Here is a 19,572-nt window from a genome sequence, read left to right on the forward strand (position 1 = left end):
TATTCGGTTGTGAGTTGTGCAAGCGATAAGACCGTGCGCGTGCGTGGTTTATATTTATTTATTTCGTCAAAATACGGATTTACGTCTTAATAAACAATAACAAACTTATTGCTTTTAAGCCCACATCTTTAAGAAGTGTAATAAAATACTAATAAAAAATACAATACTGATAATAAAAATATTTTCAAAAAAAATTAAAAAATTATTTTATTTATAATAAAATAAAATTTTGATAACATATTAATAAAGTCAAATAATAATTAACTGCCTCATAATTAATAACTATAATAATAATAACTGTAATATATAATAACTCATTTAAATAATATTTATTATAAAATAAATATTTATTTAATATTTTTTTTATACTGAATATTAATTTTATTTCAAATATTTATATTGGATTGATTTTTAACGTCCGTTTTGAGGAAAGAAAATAAGTTCTTAATATAAACTATTGTTATCAATAGAGAAGTTTTTTGAACGGTATTAAATTATAACAATGAAAGTCTGTTATTTTATTAATTAATCAAATTAATTAAAAATTAAAATTAATTTGAATATTTATTAAATAATTAATTTTGTTTAAATATTTATTATAAAATAAAAATATTTATATATTATAATACATAACATAAAAATTAAATTTTCGTCAGTTTTAACTTTTTTTAATAATTGTAAAAAAAATCATGATTATTTGTGTGTTTTAGAATCTTAAAATTATATTGTAACGTACAAAAAATGTTAAGATACATTTATTTGCATACATTTTGACTAACAACATTTTGTATGAAAAGAAGTGTTTTTCCGGTTATCGGTGGTTTTTTGTGAAAAATGCGTTTTTCGTAAAACAAACATGAATATCCATTAGCACTTACCTTTAAAATTGATTTTTGTTTATTTCAAATACTTGTTTATTTTTTTTTGTGCGTGTATCTGCAGTTTAAATAAATATTTACCTCAATAAGTTTTAATTAAACATTGCTACGAGCATAAGATAAATTCTTGAGGTGGTTAAGTTTATAAAACTGTAATTTTATGTTACGTGTTTCAAATAAAGTCTCATATTTTAATTAAAATATAAAATTTTATATCCATAGAAAAATATGTTTTTCAAAAATTAATAAAATCTGTGTGTTTACATAGTTAAAGATTTTGCAACTTATACGTCTTCTAAGTGAAACCTCAAGAAAGCGAAATGTTTATAAACACTACTTGACAGCTAAACGCCGGCTTATCAGCTATAATAAAATAATGTCTGCAACTTTACATTTGTGAAATGCTATGCAAAGTTACGCATCTGTTTATATGACTTACTCTGATTACTTTTTAAGTGTAGTTTATTAAAAGATACAAAGCGAAAACACTAAAAAAATAACACAAGCAAGCTTGGATTTCTTTCTCAAAGTGAATCTAAATAAAAATGAATAGTTTACGACAGAACGGCGTATGTGACACAACGCCTTTGCAGGGTCTTGAAAGTCAGAGCAGTTGTAGTGAACCATCTTCACCGACAGCCGCTATAAATGGTGCATGCACAGGTTCTGTTTCAACAGGTTGCATAGAAGGTGCGTTACTTAAATCCGATACACCAACTTCGAAATCTACAATCTCCCTAGCTAATCACAACAATAATAAAATTGAAATTCATTTGAGTAAGTTTGTAAATGCCGATAAACATAATATGGAACCTCAGAGTGCTCGCTCCATTATTTGCCGTATTTTCATGGATTTTATTATACTGGGATGTGGTAAGTACTTTGTTGTTACAGAATGATGCAAATATGTAGAATATACGTTTAAATTATTGGATTTCTTTTGCAATTAAAAAAAGTATAAATTTAGTTAATAGAATGAAAAAATTTCTTTTATTTCCTCCTACACTTAATTAATACTCGTATTTATTAGAGTCTCTGAATGATTCATGTCTTTGTCATCAGTTTGAAGCGCTTCTTCCGGTTACGAGTTGAACCAAAGTAGTTTAATAATTAAATTTCTTTCGGCTTGTAATTTTTTTTTTAATTTATATATTATATTTTTAGTTTTGTATTGTTTCACTTGCTACTTAGTTTTAAATTTACTCTTTCGAACGTTGTTGTTATCGTATTCTTTTATTTGAACTTTTGCACTCCATGCGCGGCAAACCCTTGCGTGTATTCTTTGCAATGATTAAGTACTTAAATATAAGTAGAATATAAAATAAAAATTTTACAGTAAAAAATTATTTTTAATCAATTAATTTTCATTAAAATTGATTAACATTAATTTGGATATTTAAATATATACAAAAATATTTGTTTTATTTGTAGAAGAAGAACCACATATAAAACCGCATAGTTAGTAATTTCTCAAGCTAAAGAAAACTTCTAATGGAGAATAAATTTTATTAATTTTTAGTTTTATTACCATATATAGAAAACATTTTTAAGCTAATCAACGCTAATCAACTAATCAACTCATCAACGTACAAAAAGAGTATTCGAAACTCAAAAGGAGTTAAGTTGTTTCAAATTAGGTTATAACAAAAATTCGATTTTTGAAATATAGTCCATCCGCGTGTGGTGTCTGTTAAAAGTGTATATTTGCTAGGAGAGTTTTTACTTCATGTAACTGTGTACTTCTATATATTACCGAATGAAAGAGTTTTCCCTATTATAATATACTTCTTATGCTTCTGTGTAGCAATACTAATATGTAAATAAAAACCGATATTTTTATCGTATATCAAATGCAAATTAAACATTATTCAGTTCAGAATTATTCAGTTTTTATTGGAGTTATGTGATATCACATAATCATCATAAATACTGTATTTATTTTACAGTATTTTTAAAGTATTCTTTACATTTTTGCACAATATGTGAGAGATATGAATTTTTACCCTTCTTTAATCTTTCATTTTTTTAGATATATTTATTGCCAATCTTCAATTATTGTTTTTGTAAGTAACGAGTTACTTATTTTTATATATTACCGCTACTGGAATTACTGTTATTGGAAGTAACGAGTTACTTATTGTTATATATTTAAAATTTATAGGAGTATTCACGATCCTGAATAATGAACTTGGTAAACGAGTAAAATGTTACCACTATCAACTATAATGACGTTTTCGTGTGGTAAATATGGACTTAATCTATATTTCTATACTCTCGATCTGTCAAATTTTGTTGGCTTATCAAACATTTAAAGTGTAATTTAACATTTTCGGAGTAGTGTTAGTAGATATTTATATTTTCTATAAAAACATGTATCGAAACATATCACACTTTATATGTCAAGTCATATAACACAGCTGTTAATTTCATGGTAATCTTACTATTCTGGAAAAATATCGAAGGTGTTATACATATATTTCTATTTTCGATTGGGAAATCTCTAATGAAACCTATAACATTCGAGATTAATTTATAGTACCTTAGATATTTTGCCAGAGTAGCATGATTACCCTGAAATTAAAAGCTGTTTTTTATGACTTGACAAATAAAGTGTGATTTGTCTCAAGTGTTATATATTTTGCTGGAGATTTACTAATTGAAAATGAAAATTGCACTAAAAGTGAATCTCGATTTAAAAAGCTACTCCAGATTTACCAATCTACTCCAGTGACCAATCACTGGGTCGAGAACTATTCCCCTCTTCTGACATTAGGAGGTCCTCAACGGCCGACATTCCGGTTTTCATTCGAAAAGACGGATCTGTTGCAGCTTAAAAGATCAATCATTGTCGCAGTACTCCGCTCCGTTGGGAGCTGGTACCCCGTTTATTCTTATTCCTATCAACAATAAAATACAAGTACTCAAATGAATTTTGTTTTTGGCGATTTACACTGGTACAGTGTTACTCGGTTATATACCAAGTTTGTGACATTTGATCGTGAATGCCCCCTAGTGTAAAATAATGGTTTGATCATTCTAACCAGATTCTTTGTGCAATATTAAAATGTACTTGCATATTGTTTATGGTATATTCTAGGTTTTATTTTCATTGTGGTTTTCAATTTGCAAAACGTATGCTTTTCAGTACATGAAAATTAATCAAATAAAAATGATCTTCATATGAATTATGCGAGTAAAATAAGGAAATGCTTGTTCAACCAGTGATTTGCTGTCCGAATTCCATAACAGTAAAAGTATGAAAAAACTAACCGCTTAGGGGGATATAAATAATTCTTTTTTCAATAAGTACACTGTATAAAATTTAATCTATACCAAAAAATATAAAAAAAAATATACGTTGAAGTAGTGATTAAGCATAAAAGCTAAATTTGTGTTTTATAAATTATTATATATTATATATGTTTGCTTTGATGAATACCTCAACCTCAGATGGTTGGTGCTATCACAGTGAAATGCAATGAATAATTCCAGACTGCGACAATTATGTGTTATGTGGAACTACGTCGAATGAATATTTAAATTGACGAAGAGGCTCTCAAGTATAACGGAGTGTAAACATATCTGAATTTAATAGCATTGCGCATATTTTACACTCAACACTTTAAAGTACTTAAACTTGCCTTTTTTGTTTATGAAATTTTAAAAGACAATTGACATGAAAATTGTATTTGTAATATTTTTGTAAAATTTGTTTTGGAACCAATATGAGAAGTACAGATGCATTTCTTGTACAATTGTTTACTTTTTGTAAAAATAGCTTATAAATTTATTGATTTTCTATTTTCGCCCTTTATGAACAACATAAATGTATAGAGAAAATTAACAGCTATATATTTGGATCTCAATAAGTGAAATTTTTATTATTTTTCGTTAACAGAGCAATAAGCTTGCAATATACTATCTGAGAAAATAGCGATTGAACCATATAAAGAGCACTTTTCATTGTGTTTTTTCATTAAACATATATACATAGCTCATAACTCACCGACTTTCGTATATTGGATTAAAATTATTATATTATATTAAAATTATAATATTATAATTATTTTGTTTTAAAATTAAATTTATAATAAATATCTCTAGAGTTCACACTTATTCTTCCTTCTTCTCCCTTTTTATATGCAATGCATGCTAATTATATAGTGGGTACAACTTATTCAGCATAATTATTGATATATATATATCATATATAAATCAAAATGTTTTTACAGGTAGATTTTCGTTTGCACACTGTATCCCGCTAAATACTGAAAATAGAGCCTGTTACTAAAGGTTTTTTTGTTTTGTTTATTGAGCAAGGAATCATTTATCGCATTTACCGCTAAATAAGTCGGCAACAGCCAAATTATGTGTATAAATATTTAAACATTAACAATTTTGATCGAAGTTTTTTTAACAAAAAATATTTTATAAAATATGATTTTTTTTTTCTAATATTTTTGTATCTTTAACTTTTTTCATTTAGTGTTTATATTCAAAATGAAACAAATTGTTTGTAGAAGTTAAAATAGACTTATTCTATCTTTTCATTTTTTTAATGCTGTTAACTCACACTTTGGCTATTATTTAGTGAAATTATTTTTTCGTTTGTTTCCACGACTTTATTGCTTTTGGCTAGCAATTCGACTTTTGCTCATTTTAGTACAAGTATGAAAGCTAAGTTGAGCACTAACTAATTGCATGAGTGACGTGAAAGAATTTATATTGTAAATAAATGCATTATACTAAACGTAATAAGGCAATTAATATATAGTACATTTACTTTATTATTTAACGGAGTAGTGTTAAGTTTTTTTTATTTATAATAACTTTATTTAATCTTCTTACACAATTTTTATCATCTTCCACAATTGGTAGTTGTACAATGTGATGTTATAAAAAATGAAATTATATTTAATCTTTATTTTAAAGTTTAGTTAACAATTAGTACTGCATTTATTTATATTTCTTGGAGTATTTATCTTGCATTATTCATTCTTACTTATTCTGCCAAATTCGTCTGAAGCGTTTGAGTTTTAATTAAAGTTTTTATAATAAATTCTTAGAGAGATTTCGAAGAGTAGTGAACTATAACAACAAAAATTCTTTTTATATTATTTTATTTAATTAAATTTTTGATTGACCATACAGCTGTTTCGAGTATAACAAAAATCCATCATTAGTGGTCTTGGAATTATTTCTTATATTTAATTATTCGTAAATAATTTTTTGGGACTGCAAGTACCAAGGGTTGAACTCGTGCCCTGTCAAATTTGAAGCTCATTATCTAAGTGATCCAAAGCCGTACTTGACTTGTATGTTCGCACTTTTTTTCAATACTTAGTATTATTATTGTTATAAATTAAAAGTAATATTTAAAAACATATAGATATGTGAATAAATCTTTAAAAATTAAAATTTTTTCAAGTATAGATAGTTATGTGTTTGTCTTGTTACAGAAATAGGTACGATTATTTCTTTAGAATAATAATTAATCTAAAATGTGTTTCTTTAATTTGAGTTATGTTCTTTAATGGGAAATGGTTGCTATCAGCAGTGAAATATGAACTTAAAAATATCTGTTTATTTTTTTGTGAACATCAAACTACAACGTAGCGCTGATAGGAAAAAGTTTTTCTTGCTAATGAGGCATATTAAATCTAACAAATAGGTATTCTGTCAGGGACGTATTTAGAGACATTTTAAGGAGAGTTTTTGAAAAATAATTTAAAATTTATATAAAAAACTCCATTATAACTAGAGTAGGGTGAACCAAAATACTTAAGTGTGGTTTTAACTACAAAATACCCCTTGTATATGCCACTGTACACTATAAAAAAGATTTTAAAATTAATTAAAATTGCTATAAATCTTTATATGAGATAATAATATTATTGTTTTAACTAATAATCTTACAAGTTAGTTTTTGATGCTTTATCATCTATTTAAAAACAAAAATAAATATTAAAATATAATAAATTGGAAAGATGTAGTATACAATGTAGTGTTTTTTACTTTCCTATTAATAATTAGTGTTTTATTTTCACCAAAAAACGCTCATTTCATACCCCGGTACACTCAATACAATATTTAACATTTTCAATAGTCTTTGATTACAATCGAAATAATTATTATAATAAATTAGTGTATATATGTATGTACTAATACGCTTATTTTCTTTGAAATTAATTTGTGTATTTTTTCGGTGAAGTTTAATAAATAATTAATGATTTTCTTTTATTTTGAATTAAAGTTGGTATGCCAATACTTGGTTTTCATCTGTATGGAGCATCATATAAACGTGGTTTCTTCTGTGATGACGAAGCACTCAAGCATCCCTACAAGGCTTCAACAGTACGCAGTTGGATGCTTTATTTGATGGGTTTTGTGGTACCAATAGCAATTGTAAGTAAAATTATATACTATATATACGAGAATACAATGTATTCTCGAATGACTTGCAAAATTTTTTGATAATTCAAATATTTACAATGAAATTCAACAAAAATGAAACAAAAAAATCTGTGGGCGGAAACATATAAACAAAATTCTAATAAAATCAAAGTTCATTTGAATTTATTGAACTAATAATTGAAAAGAAATTGGAATTTATTTATTCCAATTTTTAATATGTATTTACAAATAATTTCTTAGCAGTAAGTTATTTGTTTCAATAACACACGAAAGCATTATTTCGTTATTTAAATGTAAAATTATTTACTTATTTATTTATTGGCATGCATAAATGCTTAATACTTAAGCTTTTAATATTGGCTTCCTGTGTGAATTGATCTTGTCATAAATGTTGCAACAAGACGATACTGAAGATGATGTTAAAAATTCTCCTTCAACATGTAACTAACTCATCATTCGAATCGCATACTCAAAGTTTTGGAAAAAGTAATATTTTTGGAATCGTGCAATTTTAAATGCTTAATTTTGAAATTGTTTTTAGTATTTTTTTTCACACACAAAAATCGTGCTTAGTTACACTTGTGTTGGCCCATGCTGTGCAACTGTAGTTTCTCAAAATTTATGATGTATGAACATACTTAGACTGCATCAGGCACAGATACTCGTACAGCATCATTTTTTATTCAGCGTTATATTAGGTAAATTAGGTTGCATGTAAATTTCGAGTTACATGCAGTTTGTGGGAAAGTCCAACTGTGAATGTTGCCATTTTTTCTATTAAAAAGCAAAGAAATCCAGGTGACCCTAGTTACCAAGACGTGATTATTTATTTTTTCTTTTTTAAATAAGAAATTAGAAATAAATTTTAGGAAACATTTAAATAAAACGTGCAAATTTATTTCAGTGAGAAAATTTTTTTATTGTCGTTAAAGATCACGGCTATTGAATTCTTTAAGTCACACAGTCAACGTATGCGCGGATTCGGCCACCTTTCTGGCGAACGTTACATTTTCTATCATCTTGAAATACCAGATTGGTGCGTGGAATGCTATAAAAAGATCGGAGTTCTAATATTTGGAGCTGGAGTATGTGAATTGACTGTGGAAATTGCTAAATATTCCATTGGTCGTTTAAGACCACACTTTTTTGAGGTAAATATTTTTTATTTATATTGTATATCACACAAAATATATAAATTCTTGTATAGATTAATATATGCTCACTATTTATTTGAAATGGTATGTTTGCTTAACACTTTTTTCAAAATTAATTTTCCATAATTAAATATTCATCTATCTATTTTTTAATATATCTTTTTAAATCATGAATATATTCTAAATTTACTTACATTGTGGCTAAGCACACATGTGCCCGATTGCGAAAAACTTCTGAAGGTCCATTCTTACGTTTTTATTACCAAATAGATAAAAAATTTGGTAAATTAAAAAACAAAATTTCGCACTGAGATTCATAAATACTGTAGTTTTTATTTAGTTAATAAATATTTGTACACGTAGAATTTTTAAAAAACATCGCCTTAATTCTATAAGGCATTGTTTCGTATGAATTTTAAAAACAAAATCCTAAATATTTAATTTTAAATAAACTAATTTTTAAAAAATTTGCTTTTAAAAAATTATCTTCTCTTTTGCATCAAATAATTGAAATGTACAAGTAACGTCAACTATTTAACTTGAAAGAAGATTTTTTATTATTTTTTGGGCAATCAATCAAAGCCATTTACGAACAGATGTTCGCATCTACATATGAATATAAAAAGGTTTTAAAATTTTTTATTAAATTAATTTGTTATTTCAAAGATGAATCTATGTACTCACAATTACTAATTACATTTTAATTAGAACAGCAATGCATATATACATGTTGCTTTGTACAATTGAGCATTTCATATTAAAATGCATATGTATCTTTAGCCAGAACAAATATTTCTTGCTAACCATACAAATTCCATGCAGTGCTGTGCTTAATTATGAATAAAATCTTTAAATGATTTAAAATCAGATATAAATAGCGGAATGCTTTGTAGTCTACAGACTATGAGAAATACAAAGAATTATAGAAATAGTGGCCTTGTATGAACATATTAGTTGCAAGATTTAGTTATACGATATCGAAGATTATTTTCTTCTGTATCTGGAATACAAAATTAATTATTATAGCATGTACAATATTTTGAAGGTTTGTCAGCCGATTATGTATGATGGCACTACATGTGATGACGCTATTAATGCTGGGCGGTATATCGAAGATTTCACCTGCCGCGGAGTAGATATGTCTGCGAAGATGATAAAAGAAGTAGGTTTGTCTTTCCCCAGTGGTCACGCAAATTTTGCATTTTATACGATGTTGTACATAATGGTGCGTAAAGAAAACTATCTGAATGTGCATATAAAAGAGAAACGATGTTTTCGCTTACTTTAATATATAAAAATTTGTTTAATTATGATTTGTGTATGGTAGATTTATTTGCAAAAGCGCATGACATGGAGTCGTTTCAAAATGTTTAAGCATTTACTGCAGTTTCTATTCCTAATGTTTGCTTGGTATGCATCATTAACACGTGTTTCCGATTATCAACATCATTGGAGCGATGTCTTAGCAGGATCTGCTATTGGCACATTCTATGCGGTTATAGTGGTGCGTGTCCATCTAAAAAATAAATACTTTTTATTCTTTTATACATAATTATTGCATATAGATGTATTTTTAAAAAAATTACTGGTTTTATTTGTTTTTACTATGTTTTTCTTTCTGCTCTTTTACAGACTTCTTCAATGTGGTAACATGAACTCAGTTTTAAAAAATTTTACCGGGACGATTCAATCCAAAATATAAAACTTCTGTACAATTGTTTATAGTTTCCTTAATTTATTTTAAAATATACATATTTTGTTTTATATATAGTGAATGTTTTGAATATTTAATGATAAACAAAAACAATAACCATTAATATTTTAAGTATAAGAATTTAAATTATTTTTTAAAAAGTATTTTTATTGCAATATTTTTAAGAAACTTTTGGTAATAAGTTCTAGATATTAAAATTAATTTTAATAAAAAACACAATAATAAAGTTTGATTTTTTATTAAGTTCTTTATCCAAATATTTATCAATTGCAATATTACCAAGTACAGAGAGATGAACCTATAGCAGAAAACGGAGTGCATGTGCATTCAGTGTATATCTCTAAACAAAAATGCAGTTAATTAGAAACTTTATTCCAATCACTGTCTCATTTTAACAATATATCTTCGACGTTCAGTATTCGTAAAAAACCTTAAATATATATAAATATATATATCAATATGAAAGAAGAGAGATAACTGTTTAAGCCTACTTCTAGACACATTGGTTTCAAGGTTGTGTGTTCTGTTGCAATGAATACGAAAGATTGTATTCATATAACCAGATAAGTTCAGGACGTAACTAAAATGTGATATATGTTGGCAAAAGAATTATTGCTTATGACAGACAAATATTTTTTTTAACGACAGAATTGCACTCTCAAAGAGAACGTTGGAAGAATGAGCAACATTTGTCCCATGGCAATAATTGTTGATATATTCCTCAATCGGCAACATCGATTAAGTTATTAAACTCATTAATGCAACATTGAGATATCCGTTTCGGTATTATGCAAGAAAAAATTACTTGGACAGTGCAACTGAAATTATAACCTGATCGTTATAGTGATTTATATCGCAAAACTGAACGAACATACTAATGCTACTGCAACACAATACATCGTAATATTGTTAAGGTAAGTATGAAATAGTTTTTATTTCTAGCTGACCCAAGAACAAGCAGCAAATTTTTTTAGTACATTAATCCCATTTACTACTTATCTATCAAAAATTGTGGGGAATGCATATCCCAAAAAAATGAAATACTTTGTTAGTTATTTAACATAAATACATAATAATTAACTTAGAACTGGGAAGCTTTATTCTAACAGAATAGTTTTCTATGAATAAAAGATCAAAACGATAGATTTTAAAGTTTGAAACACTACTAGGTTAAGTTAGGTTATATCGGCGATCCAATGGAGATTTTCTTAGGCATATTGGCCCATTGTACTACAGCTGTATAATAGAAAAATGCAAGGTTTAATACCACCTGAAACGTTGACGAAGCTTAAAATGCTATTTAGTGGCAGACCTTGTAGTTGATCAAGATCTTTAAAGAAGGTGCCATTAAAGTACTGAGTCGCCGCTGTGCATGAGTAGAACAAAAACAAAGCAGATGAGAGGCACTTTCATCGTCCTCCCCACAGCTGTGATAGATAAAATTGAAGAGAAGATTCAATCTTCTAGCATGACTACCTAATCTATAATAACTTGTAAGTAAACTTACCACAAGACTGATATCTCTACAGGACATTTTAATGGGAGTATTCGATTTCCTTTAGTGAAAGGTAGACAAATTGAATATAGATGCATGTATATCGTTGAGTCTTCCCATTTTTTATTAAAAAGTTCAGCACAGAAAGAGCTCAGTAACAGTTTGCATGATGTTAACAATATGCCCAGATTGTTTAGGTCTTTCGAATGAATTCCTGAAGCAGCCCTTCTGGTTAGCTCGTCTGCTTTAAAATCACTAAATATATCGTTATGACCGGGAACCCAAATTAGAGAAATATTGAGCTGTGGACAATAATTAATAGGGATTTTGTGGACAAAGATTTGTTACGAGCTCTCTAAGTAAATCTCTTAAATTTATGTTTCTTACAAAATTCTTTCACAAGTAATGACTTCTTTAAAAAAATGTTTGATGTGTTTTGAATATGCGTTTTCCTTTTAAATTATGCAATTTAATTTGATATATAAGATATTCGAAATGCAATACGTAATAATTACAACATAAAATTTTATTTTATTTACTAGTCGACTTAAGGGTTTTCAATGGCTGTCATGTTGAAGAAAATTAAAATTGCTTTAGAAAAAAGAATTCTTATCTACAATAAATGAAATGTATATACCGCGTGACGAAATAGAGCCATTCTCGAAATCGCTTTAATAAAAACCAGAAAAAGCAAGTGTCAATTGACTTCTCAATTGACAACAACAACTATGAAAAAAATGAAGTTTAAAAAATTGTCATAAGACGGCGAACCACAAGTATTTCAATGGACTTTTTGTAACGCTCGATAGACATCTGCATTCCAAAGTACGTATTCAGATGACGACATAAAAATGTAATTAAATTTTATGCGTTTGAAGTAAAAAATAAAAAAAGGAAATGCTTAGAATAATAAAATTGAAATTAATTTGTTAAAAAGATTTGAAATGTGCATTTATATAATAAATCTAACGGTTTAAATGTAAAAGACTGTCCTAAATAAATAGTTTTTTAAACAGTAAAAATAAAAACTAATTAATTGTTATTATTTTCATTTCATTTAAATTGCCTTTATCTAGTTACATATAGGAAAGTAATAGTATGAAAATAAATAATAAAATAAAATAAATTTAATTAATTTTTTTCGCTTTTTATTAAGTTTATCTAAGAGAATTAAAATGTTATTTACATATTTATTTTATAATTTTAAAATATTATTTTCGTTCCCGAAAAGTTCAGTTTTTTTATTCCTGATCTAATAACTTTCATTCGATTAAAATACTTTTATGAGCTTAAGATATAGTAAGAATTTTTATTAATACAAAAAAAATCATTAGTATTAGAAATTGATTTTTTGATATAAATATGTATACAAAGGCACACACATATAGTAGTCTGTAAGTCAATTCAGGTTAATTGAGCCTTAAAGGCAATGAAGAAGTGATTTTAAATGAAAATTTAATGAATAAATAATAATAATCATAAATATTAATATTTTTTATTTGTAATAAAAGTAATTTTTTTTATTATTTTGTTTTACAGTCCATAAAAGTAAATCGGATGAATGTAAGATATTATCGTCCCTCACGGGATACTGGACTATTAGACGGCATTGAGACAGTTTAGGCCTACCCGGTCGAATCTATTATAGTACATGATTACCGTTACTCGAGAAAGAGACATCGTGAACCAAATACTCGACGATATTTCTAACATTGGTATTGGTCAGATACTTGTATTAATAATACACCTGGCTGATTCCCATATACCCAACTTTCTACCCAAAATTAAGAGAAATGTGGAATTTAAATCGCTTTCTTAGCTAGTTGAGCAGAATTAGAGCCTCTTCTTACCCACTTCCACCATATGGTTTGTAACGAATATTTTAAAAAGTCGATTTTGCTTTTGTTTCGATTAGTATATATATTACATCTAGGAAGAATATATTTGTTAGCATTAAAAATAAATTTTTAAGGTTTTTTTTATGAAATAATAAGGATACTCTTACTAATAGTATTGTCTAAGTATAAGAGTCCATCGCATATACTAATATAAATTTATACTTATAGATAATATTAAATTTGAGCAGTAATTTTAGTTCTCACACTCCAGAGCCTGTACTGTGTTCCAGATTTTTTAATAATTATTTATGAATTCACATATTTGAATATAGAATATTTTGTTACTATAGATGTGAAAGTAATCATAGATATCAAAATACAAAGTTCCTAAAAATAAAAATTCATTATTGAAAAACTGTAGGGTGCAGAAAGATGTCATAGTGTTGCACTCGGACATTTAGCCTACGGCGCATATTACCATAGTGTGAAAAATCATTTATTGTACAATAAAAACAAAAAAAAAATTAAATCGTAAAATCGCTATGTACGAGCACATGCTATTCCATGTGGTAACAAATGCGCTTGCGCTATGAATTCTGAACGTTATATCCTCATAGCATAAATACAGTGTAGGCAATAAATTATGAGGAAATAATAAAACAATTATAGTTCCTGTAAAAGTACGCGGATGTAATAAAAAGAATAATTTTTAGTGAATGTTTGGATATTTCATTCATCCCTGCAGTATCTAAACATGTAATGTTCCTATCGACGATGCCGCACTTTGATTTGATGCATGCAAAAGGGCGCACAAATCTCAGGCGAAAGCGTAAAGCGAACGCCATACACATTTTATGTGGCCATGCCTAATTCAGCACAAAGAACTGCCCACTATCGAATGTTAAATTTAACCGAAGTGAAATTAATAGCACAAACCTGTAGAAGGAAACATGTCCAGCTATATTTTTATCTCTATTTTGCTCAGTACATATTTTTGTATTCATCATATTCGTATGTCCATAGGTGGGCGATTGATTTCCGATATTGTTTAACTTTTTATGTTTCATGGTCTAAATTTGCTTGAAATTGAAACTAAATCAGTAGGATGTGCATACATATTTAGAAAAATTTGACCGAAAAGGTATTCAATATTTATTTTAATAGAATAATATGTTATGTACAGAGGCGTATCCAACAACGGAGGTAATAAGAAATAGATGGTCCAAATGGTATGTGTAAATAAATTAAAATGCTGTTAAAGCCGTGTGCGAGTTCGAGTTAATTGAGTTAAAGTAAATTAAAATTTCCTAGGGATTTTTTGCATTGCTCTTTGCAAATATTTATTCAAATTTATTTATTTATTTATTAAACATCTTAGAAAATTTTCACAATGGTAACACCTAATTTATTAGATAAATATTAGATAATAAAATCAAATCTTTAATTAATATTCATTTATTCTTCAATATATATTGATCCTTTTTTCGAGTCAGCGCAACTGGGCACTTTTACTCTTTGATAGCTGGGGTACTACAGGGTCCTACCCATCTCATTGACTAATTTATGTATATCCTATAAGCTTCATGATTACTCAGTGATTGATCTAAGATCTGCGTACCTTCCCGTGCGGAGAGTGATTACTCTAAGATTAGATAGTGGTAAGTAGGATAGCCTGTCAATTTTCGCATATAACTTCAGGACTCATTATTCTTCAATATTGACATTTATTTGTCAATTTATTTCAAAAAGTTAATAAATTATTTCTAATATGTTGATTGGTATTTCGATATAAAATTGACAGATTCCTGAAGATGACTATAAATTAAAGTCGAAATATTGAAAATAAAACAAAGATTATTGTGAAATAATACTTTTAAAAACAGTTGCAAGTAATTGACCAATTAGCAAAATACACTACAATATTTTAATTGTATATAAAATTTTAATTGTATATAAAATTTTAATTGTAAAATTTTGAATTTTAAAATTTTCATAAATTCGACATGTTTACATAGAGTAGACTTTATATACATTCAACATTGTATCTCAACATAGAGCAAAAGTTGCTAGAGTTTTTCACCAATTTATCAACATCAACCCCGAATTTTTCATAGCAACAAACATTAAAATGACAACATAGAAAAATTGTGTACATCGTAACCGAGCGCATTGTACGGCTACACATTTTGTAGAAGGTGTTGTGTGTCTCATTAATTGTGTTTAAAGTTTAATTATGAAAGATCACGTATTTAACTTATTTTAGGTATGTTTGCTTAACTGTACAATAAATAAATTGTTTTTAGCTAAAATAATAGTTGCCAGAGCAAATGCCATATTCTATGTTGTAGCTTGTTGCACGCAATAACTTGTCGCTATCCCTTTGTAAAGCACTGAATAGACGTTTTAAAAGTGTAGCACACGAATAGGTAACAAAACAAATACTTAAATAACAACTAATCGCATCAGTCTTCAATGCATTTTCGTGCGATGTGGTTGTGTTCGTTTGTTGAAAAAGTGTGCTAAAAAAATAAAGCTTATCAATTTAGAATACGGAATATATTTTAAATAAAATTATTAAAACAATAAAAATTTAAATGAATTTAATATGAAAAGTACAAAATATTAATTAGGTGAGCCTCAATTCTGTGGTGAGAAATCTAGTGCAAAATAGAACAAGTAAATGTGTTTTTTGTCTAAATTTATTTATGTATGTTTCTTTGCTGAGAGATGTCTTTCAACATGACATTAGATTCATTGATGTTGTGCTTAAATAATTTGTGCAAATTTGTTTAAAAAACAATAAAATTAAACAGTCAAAAGAGTTGAATTTCTAATGTTTTTTATTTGCGTCAAACTTTTGGCTTGAAATAAAAACAAAAGAACAAAAAGTAAAAGAAATTGAAAAAAATTTATCGATTTGTGGTGATTATATTTACACCTACGGATGTGTTAATTTTGATTTAATGACAAGCATTACTTTCAGAATTTTAAGATTGCTTTAATAAATTTTATTGATTATGGGTTTAAGATTATTTATGTATATAACATACATATGTTGAATAAATTAAGTTAACAAAAAAAGTTATTTGGTTATTGAAAGAAAAGTATTGCAAGAGCCGACGGTTTGATACTTTGGGGTTCTAATGAATTCTAATTGAAAGTCTCATAATTAAAAAAATTTCCTACTGAAATCTGATAGATGTTAGTTAGAAGACCAATGTTTTATTGGTTTATTGGTTATTTCAAACATTCGTCAAGAATTTCAGTAACTTCTGAACTTGCTCTTTTTTTAAATATCAAAATGTCATTATGACTTGATTAGATCTATTGAACACAGCTGAAAATAATTTCCCACAAAAATTAAAGAAACAGAGTCACATACCAAAGTGTATACATATTAAAAAGATATAAAACCATGTAATTACCAATTATATTGTTTATATATAAGCTCTGAGTTTTATTTTGTTATACTCTTTCGAATAATAAATTAGAACCGTAATAAAAAAGTTTTGCATATGTATTTTGCATAAAAATATATCAAAAAAATATATTAAATCAAACTTCTATTAAAAAACAATATAATTCGCATGCTTCACTAATTTGGTGCATTTTAAATAAAAAAAAATTAATTTAATATATCAGAACTGATCTCTATTTAGTTCCACAAATTAAATGTAGATTTAGCCGCCTTGTCATGTTTTGGTAACGTCTGTTATTTTTAAATTTAAGAAGACATCAAGATGTCTATATATATTAGTTTAAGTTGGAGTGGCGACTTTATACACCAAAGCCCACTTTAACTCAAACAATAGCACATTGTGATACCACGGTTTAGCGTGATTCATACGCAGATCAGAAGGACCCCTTAAAGAAGCGCAGTATTCACTGTAGACACAACGCTGAAAGGCACGACTTTCATAACGCTCATATCTTATAGCTTTGGATTTATTATTGCTTCAATGGAAAAGTTCCCGAAGTTTATAGATATATCATCAGTGCTAGTTTTATTTTGTAAATATTTTATTCTTATTGCAGCATCATTTTATAAATTTTTGCTACATATGCTAATACTGGACGGTTTTTTCGATATTAATAGTTAATTACACTGCATAACGTTTCCTCATATAAATAATAAGTCTGACTATTTAATCTGACTGAAATGCAAACATAAATTTACGTTATGTACACAAAACAAACTTAAATTTTTATATTAGCTATATAAGTTGATTTGACAATTTAATTTTCAACAGCAGTCAATTCTGAGTCCCAGACCATTCACCTCTTCTGATAACAAAGGACCACATATATGTTTTACAAAGGTTCAAAAAAACTTGGTTATATTAGTTATAGCTCAGGCATCCGTCAATGACTTCTGCTACCTAGGTAGCATAATTACTGCTATGGGCGGCACTGCACAAGACCACAGAATAAATAAAGACCGAGCTGCTTTCGCTAGTCTGAGCAATATCTGGCGCTCAAATGAACTATCTACTACGACAAACATCAATGTGTACAATACCTGCGTTAAGTCTGTATTACTCTATGGCTCTGAAATATGGCTAGAAACATGCTGAAATCAAACAAATGCTGCAAGTATTTACTAATATATACCTGCGCAATATATTTAAGATCTGGTGGCCTCGTGTAATTTCAAATGAAAACCTTATTCAACTAACAAGACAAGAAGAAATTAATTCCCAGATATGAAGACGTAAGTATAACGAATCCACCAGACTCCCGAAGGTTCATTAGCAATTGGTTCATTAGCACCAATTAAAAGCACACAAATATACTAATCGATTAGATGATAACTCATTTACTTGTTTGTAATTCATATTAATCTGTGGACAACAAAAAGTTAAGATTTACTGAATATTATTGCATTACCTTTTAATAAACTCAAGTTATTATAACATTTTTTTGGTAACATATCATTACAATTACTACCAAAGTTGAGTTCTGCAAAAATAAAATACATTCGCAGATTTTTTTAAAATAATTTTTAACAACTTTAGGTAACGGACATTTACGTTTTAAAGTCACATCGTCATTAATTTTATCTCTTGTTTAATTTGTACTCTATCCGAAGTATAAAAATAACTTTTTATTTAGATACTTATGAAAAAAATGTCCATTCTCACCTTAAATATTTAAGAAAATTGCATTTATATAAGTGTTAAAATATAAATATTTAAGATAATTGTAAAATAAATGTTACATTGAGTCTTATAAAATTATATTAGTATGTTACATATAACAACCTATAATTTGCTCTAGTGGTATACCTTCTAATTTTATAAAAGTAATAATATTTCTATATCTCATTTCAACTCTTCTTATCAAGAAAACGCTTAAACGATTGCTTTAATATTACATATTTTATGTATTTTTATTTCTCGCTTAAGGAAATACATATCATATTAATTTATAACATTAATGTGAGTATCTTAAAGTTTGTCTTATTCTACACGTTTCCTTATTTTTTTATGGCAAGAAAATATTTTGCAATTTAATGCAATTTGTTATCAGCCATTGACATCATACAAATTGACAATGATAATGACAATCGTGTATTCCAGAGTTTAAATTGTTTAAATGTATTTAATTAAGCGACTCTAGCCTTCAGTACAGTGGCTTGATTTAGGTAAAATAATTTGCTCAACAATTACTAAATTATGTACATACATAATAAAATAATTAAATCATAAAAGATGTAAACAATTAAGTATTGTTGCGATTAAATAAATGCTTGCGGTCATATATTTTTTTAAAAACCATAAATTTAATTTAATTAACATATTTAGTTTAATTAAGATGTGGTTAAATTTTTAAAAAATGTTGATTTTAACAATAAGTTTTATACATATATATTTATTATAGACTACTATTCCACTATTTATGTAAAAATATGTATAAATATATTATTCCAACATCTAATTGCATTTAAGTACACTTAAGTATAAATTTAATTGAATACTTATTTTAAAATTTTATGAACTTCGAACACTCAAGAACTTTGTTAAAAAACTTTAAAATACTAATAAGTATATTAATAAGCAATAATCGTATTTTTTTGTCT

At 27.1% G+C, this 19,572-nt stretch overlaps 1 protein-coding gene across 2 annotated transcripts; it reads left to right on the plus strand.

Moving 5' to 3' along the window:
* Nucleotides 1-24: 24 nt before the first annotated feature.
* On the plus strand, nt 25-10,166 carry LOC119678284 (putative phosphatidate phosphatase). Of its 2 annotated transcripts, none has more exons than XM_038090040.1 (7): nt 25-137; nt 1,101-1,751; nt 7,132-7,283; nt 8,225-8,443; nt 9,492-9,671; nt 9,774-9,950; nt 10,079-10,166. In XM_038090040.1, the coding sequence occupies exons 2-7, from the start codon at nt 1,424-1,426 to the stop codon at nt 10,094-10,096; spliced, it is 1,074 nt and encodes a 357-aa protein (XP_037945968.1). In that variant the 5' UTR covers nt 25-137; nt 1,101-1,423; the 3' UTR covers nt 10,097-10,166. The 2 variants fall into 2 exon arrangements, with proteins under 2 accessions (XP_037945968.1, XP_037945967.1); XM_038090039.1 differs by having other exon boundaries at nt 1,147-1,751.
* The last annotated feature ends 9,406 nt before the right edge of the window (nt 10,167-19,572 follow it).

This window comes from Teleopsis dalmanni, chromosome 2 (assembly GCF_002237135.1).
Source record: "Teleopsis dalmanni isolate 2A chromosome 2, ASM223713v2, whole genome shotgun sequence".
NCBI classification, from domain to species: Eukaryota; Metazoa; Arthropoda; class Insecta; order Diptera; family Diopsidae; genus Teleopsis; species Teleopsis dalmanni.

Coding starts and splice junctions, on each gene's coding strand:
- LOC119678284 (XM_038090040.1), top strand. CDS start 1,424: ATGAATAGTTTACGACAGAACGGCGTATGTGACACAACGCCTTTGCAG. Junction 7,284..8,224: donor TTGTGGTACCAATAGCAATT/GTAAGTAAAATT, acceptor TTGTCGTTAAAG/ATCACGGCTATTGAATTCTT. Junction 8,444..9,491: donor TAAGACCACACTTTTTTGAG/GTAAATATTTTT, acceptor AATATTTTGAAG/GTTTGTCAGCCGATTATGTA.